Source organism: Manduca sexta, unplaced genomic scaffold (genome assembly GCF_014839805.1).
Source record: "Manduca sexta isolate Smith_Timp_Sample1 unplaced genomic scaffold, JHU_Msex_v1.0 HiC_scaffold_1363, whole genome shotgun sequence".
Lineage (NCBI taxonomy): Eukaryota > Metazoa > Arthropoda > Insecta > Lepidoptera > Sphingidae > Manduca > Manduca sexta.
Genome location: NW_023592220.1, coordinates 2,769 through 10,367, shown reverse-complemented (window position 1 = coordinate 10,367; position 7,599 = coordinate 2,769). Strand labels below are relative to the sequence as shown.

At 35.3% G+C, this 7,599-nt stretch overlaps 1 protein-coding gene and 1 long non-coding RNA gene across 2 annotated transcripts; both read left to right on the top strand.

The window, feature by feature from the left end:
- Nucleotides 1-198: 198 nt before the first annotated feature.
- On the top strand, nt 199-3,689 carry LOC119191337 (longitudinals lacking protein-like). The gene has a single exon (XM_037445236.1). It carries the CDS (start codon nt 872-874, stop codon nt 1,316-1,318), a length of 447 nt encoding a protein of 148 aa, XP_037301133.1. The 5' UTR covers nt 199-871; the 3' UTR covers nt 1,319-3,689.
- A 322-nt stretch (nt 3,690-4,011) lies between these two features.
- On the top strand, nt 4,012-7,263 carry LOC119191336. The gene is made up of 2 exons (XR_005113425.1): nt 4,012-4,319; nt 5,038-7,263. It is a non-coding gene; the product is annotated as an uncharacterized LOC119191336 (long non-coding RNA).
- Nucleotides 7,264-7,599: the final 336 nt, after the last annotated feature.

Sequence of the window (7,599 nt, the reverse complement as noted above, 5' to 3'; positions counted from 1 at the left end):
TCAGCTTAGCGGAACTGTTGACCGACATGCTATTTACCACTATGTTGCAAGATGAAAAACATAAACATTGTTTGTTAATGTTATTGGAAAAAATAGGTAATTGTTTAGTGTGATTTTTATATGAATATATTTGGGTTTACTTGGTTAGAAAAGTTTAAATATAGATATACTATATGTAACTGTGTTTTCCTTTGCTTTTAACGGACATTTTATCCCCGCCTGTTTTACTGTGTTTTAGTGAACTGTTCGTTTAGGTAAGTGAGTAGAAAGTATTATGTTCCTTAACAACGGCATGCTGCATGGTTTTTTGACCGGGATCATTTTTCAATTCACAGCTTGCATTCCCATCTTTGCATGGTGCAATTTTGTTTTTTTTTTTCTTTTTCCTTTTCGTTCATACTAATATAATTAATAATTTCAGGTAGCCAAGAAAAGCCCATGGGTCGGGAGACTACATTTCATTAACAAAAGTTTATTGTCAAACACAAAAAATGACGTGTGACTAAAACCAGTCGGTATACACGATGCGGTTTTAAATTCTTGTTTGTGGTGCCGAATCATTCGGTTTAGAATTTCGCTGTCGAAGCAATAATCACTTTATATCGAACTGTTAAAAAAATATAAGGAAAACAAAGACACTTCTTGCATAAAAGATTTGAAATGTCAATAATAAACGTTATGATTTCTTTTTGTTCTTTTTTTTACTTTCCTTTCGCAAAGCTTGATCACAGCACTCGGTGGTACACTCACAGTAGAGTATATTCTCTAGTATATGTATTAATGATGTATATCCGTTACGTATGTATGTATTAGTATGTATATAACATGTATCCGTTTGCTTGTACTGTCGTTAACCACACGGGAATGTTGAATGTCGCGTTGGTGTGTGTGGCGCGAGTCGTGTCGGTCCGTCGGTATGATGAGCGGTGTGGCGGTTTCAGGCGGCGGGTGCGGCGCGCCGGAGGACGTTTCGTTCAGTAGGATCGGCGGCCTGTCGTGGGAGCAGTGGTCGGCGCGCCTGGCGCTGCCGCTGGTGGCGGGCATGCGCGTGGCTGCCACGGCGCCCGCGCTGCCGCCCGCGCCCGGCGAGCCCAGCTTCTCCTGCCCCGACTGCGGCCGCGTCTACAAGCTCAAGTCGTCGCTGCGCAACCACCAGACAGTGGAGTGCGGTAAGGAGCCGCAGTTCCAGTGCCCCTACTGCGTCTACCGCGCCAAACAGAAAATGCACATCGCGCGCCACATGGAGCGGATGCACCGCGAGGTGCACATGAAGCCCGACCAGTACATCAAGCAGGACAATGTCGACGCGTGCACATAGCCCTCACACACTCGCACACACACATACAACATACACACACAACACACATACACACATACACACACTACAAACCTGACGGTGCGCGTGCTAGGGTTCAACATATCAGTTTTTTTATATTTTTTACGATTTGAATATAAGGCAGTTATCGTTGTTTAAATACGGTTAGTATACGAAATTTTAGAAGTGAGCAGCGAGTGTGTAGTAGAAATTTCGAAACATATTCCCAATTTATGCCGATTGTGATAAATGTGGTGATGTGAATAAATGTCTTTGTGATAGTGGCGTCAGAGTGTCAGACGGTCACGTTAGATGTATTCGCCATTGTAATGGTCACAACCGTAGTGCCTTACATCGTTACCTATTCGAGCGTAATGTGACAGCTTAGTGATGACCAAGTATGAATGAAATAATATTTTGACGAGTTAATAGTATTTACGCTGGTTACAGTTTGCATTGTAACAGTGTGAGCAACTGTTGCATTTATCCAGTATGTTAAGTCGGAAGTGATGTGTATAGATACGCTTTTACACTTTTTATATATTATATTGTACAGCATTTATGTAAACGATCATTCCTGCGTTTGTATGATTATGTAGGGTTCGATGTGGTATGAGAGGAGAAGTACAAGTTGTTTTAGCTACGTTACCAGTTGCAGTTACTTTCCAGCGAAACAGAATTTATATTTAAACTTTAAACGCTTGAGTATTATTTAGACGCGTACATCGCGGAATGCCAGTTCGAAATCATGCGAGTTGCGGACAACTTGTTTCCGATTGTATGGAATCTGATATTATTTGTGTAGTCGGGTACGTCGCGACGAGTCGTGTATTAACTTATACTCTGTTTATCATAGTAATAACGAAATGAAGCTACGTTCGCTTAGTTTAGCAATGCTCTAGTTCTTTGCCATAAATGCATGTTCCATTATAACGTAATAATACTCATAAGTTAATTTTTTATATATAATTTCAATTTATTTTTAGATCTCTTTACATCTAATGCATTTATTTTAATTTAAGCGTATTTCCTGCCCGGCAATGTTTACTGGAGAACGATATATGTACATGTTAAGTTCCTTATATGAATACGTACTTGTAATGAGGTTTATTGATGTTGGGGGCCAATTTGTTAGATATTAGGGGTTCGATATAGTGCCTTAACAAGAATTGTTGAAATGTATCGAGAATTAAACGTCAGACTGCCATTAAATGTTTTGATAAAGGTAATCTTTACCGCGCGGTAAACATTTTTTCGGTGACGTTCAAAACAATCTTCCGCATAGATTATAAGTATTTTATACATATTACCATTTAGAAATTATAGTAAGGTTAGGGATGGTAGTGTGCGGTAAACTCCTTCTATTACAGCTAATACGAATACATTAATGTCGTAAGCCTGCTATCGTCGCAAAACTTGTTTAGGACATGTAAATCGTGTCGCTTTACAAACTCGAATTATTAATTTTAATTAAAATTGTTATAATTTAAAACATGGCATTATAATCTGGTCACAAATATTTGTAGTGTGGTGTGATAGAAGGCGTGTTCCGCGGCTACCGGTTTAGATTATCCGTTGGAGTTACCATCATACAATCAAAATGTAGATACAGAGTACAACCAGAACGTCTTGTCAGTATAAAACTAAGTGCCTTTGAAACTTTAGTCATTAGAGATTAAAATGTAAACAGTGAATTTGGGTTCCAACATGACACGTAACTTATTAATGCAAAATTTCTAGGTTGTGATTTTTTGAAACGACAGAACCATTCTTCACCGTAGAATTTAGTGACAATACCTATTAAAGTTATCGTCAGACGACATCGAGAACATTTTACATTTATGCAGCTGTGATAATTATATAAAAATACTAACTAAAGATTTCTCATTCTCCATAGATTAAGTTCAGTGATGAATCGCACAACGATTGTGTTTGTAAAGGTGGTCTTAAATTAGTTCTTTATTTAGTTGTTGGTAAGACAATAATTCTCGTGCCAAAAGAGATTATATTAGAGTCCTTCGAAAGGCTATGCTCATGTTTTCATGTTAAAATCTCATTTATATTGTAGTGAAACATTAGTAAATATTTTAGTCACTAAATTGTACGAAGTACAGACGAACGTTAGCTAATTTAAAACCACCCTTTATACAAATCAACAGGCTGACGGCTAACTAAGGCTGCAGTGAATCAGTATCGTTATCCAAGTGATGTTACAAACCTAGTTATTATAATGTAAGAAGTTACTGCCTAGAATGTTTGTAGCTTATGTAGATAGTTCTGTACAACGATCGACAACAAGTTACAGTGATTTATTGCATTTGATTGTATTTTTATAACCTTTTTTGTATTTTAATAAAGTTGCTATTCTTGGTAACGCGCTCGTTTTAATACACAACCGATATAATGTATTGTGGGTACTGGTGGCGCTCGGTGCATTTAACGCGTCATGTGATCGGTTAAATGCCACGAGTGATGCATGTCATGTGGACGGATCATTAAGGATGTATAAAGGGATTGGTGGAAGTGGAATATTGTAATTAATATTTGTGGTTGCATGCCAATGTATAGTTAAGATGGTTTAGATTCAGTAGTGAGGCAAATTAATGGGAGACATAGTGCATTTACCTGGCTTGGCACAGCACTCGGTGGCTTGGTTTGGCAGTAGATAGTACTTGCACGTATTCATTTTATTTTGCGTTACATTTCAGTTGCACAGTTGTACACGCCTTATATATTGGGTTATGGGACGGCCGGCCTCAGCTCCGGGAAGGCCGGGTGGACACTGTATGAATGTGTGGACTGCGGGAACAAATACAAACACAAGGGCTCCCTGCAGCGACACATAAAGTACGAGTGTAGGAAACAGCCCAGTTTCAAGTGCCCGTATTGTGTGTACAGAGCGTACCAGAAGCACAATTTGTTGTTGCACGAACGACATCTACATAAAGATATGCCGGAGAAAGTGGATTTCGTGTCGGAATGACCCGCGCCGCTAGCGACCAATGTCAGTAATACTTATGTTACATATTGTTCGCTAATGTACTAATTTGTTCTTAACACTACAAACAACTAACTCCCGGTAACTAAACTAATACTCTTTAGATTCTAATTTATTAACAACCTAATTTTGTTTATGGGTATTATAATACTAACATTACTGAATCCAAATGTAGGTAGAAATGCATACATAAATGCAAGAATGTGAATAATAGGGTACATAATATTTTTAAAGACCTTGTACAACAAGCTAGTCGGCTACTGTAAACGACAAAGGGGAACGTATTTTGGTAGGTGACTAGCGGTTGCGTGTGGACTATAAAGTAATATAACGTTGTACATAGTCTATCCAATTACTTTAAATAAATCGAAAAGAATCCTACATTTAGGGAAATGTGGGACTGTAGGGCTTTGGGTCTTAATGTACAAATTTTAAATAGGGAATGCAATGGCCAATATGTTTTCATAAGTTAGTCACAATCTCGCTTAAAACATATTAATCACGCTTTTAACGCTATTCTTATATACATTAGTAGCTCGATTTTTTTTATTAATGTAAAAAATATGGTTATTGAACTAGTGACTTTCATGATAGGTATTTTTTCAAATTTAATAACTTCTAAAAGTTAAAGTACAAGTGTTTTAAAATAGATTCAATAACCATGCAATGTAGCACAGCAATATTAATATGGAAAAACAATTAATTACTGCCTTTTTTATTGCAGCCGTAACAAAACGCGTTGGCGAAAATATGAAACAGAAGATAATCCACCCAAGATTAGAACATGTCGAGTTGTTCAATCAACCTTCAGCATCAATTCGCAAGTTATAACTTAAAGATATTGTCCTTGCTCAGCTGCCAAATTGTTAAACATCATATTCTTACTAAGTATATGATTAATCACGACTTGTGAGAAAAATCTATAGCCAGTCTGAACTCAGTCACGTGGAGAAAATAATAAGGAAACGAAGAGGACAAGTGACAATCTTCAGGCTTAAGGATTACTGTTGGCATAAATGACTCAATTGAAACGTGTTTTGGGGATAAAATGAAGTATTTGAAAATATTTATCCCTATTACACACTGCTTAAGTTTTGTTCAGATTTCTTTAACATAATGTTGCACAACACAGCTAACTTCAGGAATCTAATGCGACCGCGTTCATTAATTTCAATCCAATGAAATCACAAAGATGGCGGATTGTTCTTAAAAATGTTTGAAGAGACGAATTCGTGTTATATGTGATGCACATAAAACTAAAATGGCTGTTTTTATAATTGATCGAGTATGACACGGTTATATCTTAATTTTAACGAACCAATAGAGGAACCGCATATTGAAAATACCTAAAAACTCGTCGGTTTTCGGCTTTCTTATTGGGCCATTTAGATTTACTATACTACCGTAAATACTTCGTTTAATTATAAAAACGGCTTTAGTGTCGTTAGACAAATATTAAAGTATTCTTTATTATTGAATATAATTTCAATAAGGCAGCTCAAAGGAGCAGCTATCTCAGTTACCATTAACTGGTCCTAACAACGTAATATTAAATTTGTTCATAAATCGAAATGATAGGTAGGTGTATGTACGTAAGACAAATATTTTTCGTTTAATGTATTTGCGGATAGTAGAATAAAACTGTAGTATAAAACATTCATGAAATATGCACTACGAAAGCCCAATTTTCTAAGTAAACTCTTTTAGACCAGGAATATAAATTTTATGCTTTTGTTCTACAAGAATCGAGTTACACTATGTACCAGGTATAATTTATATTTTTTATTTTAATCGAAATAATGACGTGACGTAAAACTGCGGGCAAAATCAAAAGAATGTGTTGGTGTTCTTGTGTAGCACCATGTAAAGTTTTATTCTACATTATTACGCTGTATCGCATAATTATTTTATATTTAATAGTTTGTTAATTTTTTCTTGTTCTTGTTATTATTAATGTTTTAGAGTGTGTTCCTCGTTACCAAAGAAATTTATTACTGCGGAAATTTGTATCAAAGATGTTATTGTAAGATCAAATGGCGACTTGCTTTTGAATATTTACCAATTATTTAACATCCGACGACATGCCTAGAGTTTTTTAGCAACGTAAGTTAAGGGTGAGTTTCCAAACACTTTGTAAATGTTCAAAAGTAACTCCCGAGTGTTCATGTTGAAATCTATATTTTTTGCATTTGTTAACTTAACTTTAAGTTACCTTTTAAAGAGTTCAAACGTAACATTGCAATATTACTATACCAAAGAATCATCAGGTCGATTCTTAGCCTTAACAAAAATTAGTGCCTTAAATAATTTTATTATACGATGTATCGTTAAGTAAGTTATTAATGTTATGAAGTTTTACGCGGTTAACTCGCTGTGTGCAGAGTACTAGGTAATGTGCGTTGAGTGTTCATTGTATATTTTATATGAATATTAGATTAGTTTTATATATTTTTAATATGTTGTTTTAACCTAGGAACCCACCAACTACGTAGTTTAGTCAAATTAACACTTTTCGGCGGTATATTATTAAAATTATATTTATGGAAGGATCCAATTTATAATTTCTGGGTAATTACATTTTCTAATAGGTCTTAACAATCGACATGGAGATATGGTGAGGTTGTTGTTGAGTTAGACCGATATTACTTCCTAGGCATATGTCTAGCCCGTTACTATGGTATTCGAGTGTTTCGTTTTCATATTCAAATTCGTAAAGAATATAGTTGATGTGTATTTCTCAAAATGAATGTAAGTAACGAAATAGTATTTCAAAAAATTATTATGATTTTTTCTGTCACATTCGTCTCTCCTTTGTTTGTCTTAATACATTTGCGCTATCAAAAATATATAATGAATGAACAACAAAAACACATATGACAGAAAATCGTAGTAATATTTTGTTAAATCTATTTCGTTACGTACATTTATTTTGAGAAATACCCATATGCGATATTATTGGATCCACCTGATTGTTACCAAATGTTATTGTTATGCCCAATATGTATACCAAAGATCTAAAAACAAGTTACGATCATCTTTGTCTAAAGGGTTGCTTTTTTATGAACTGCAGTAACTTTACAATATCTTTAGAAACAAAGTTTGTCCTGTCCGAGCAGGAAAAAGTGTTTTTTTTCTATATTCCAATACAAAAATTTCATTCTAAGCAGGTAAGGCTAAACTATTTGTAAAAAAAATGGTTCATATAAATGTAACCCTTAAGGCGATACCTCAAGGTCCATTTTCATACATTTTGTTTCACCTTTAATCTGGGTAACTAAACAAGTAT

Excerpts from the sequence above, each read along its gene's own strand:
- LOC119191337 (XM_037445236.1), top strand. The coding sequence starts at position 872 with ATGTCGCGTTGGTGTGTGTGGCGCGAGTCGTGTCGGTCCGTCGGTATG.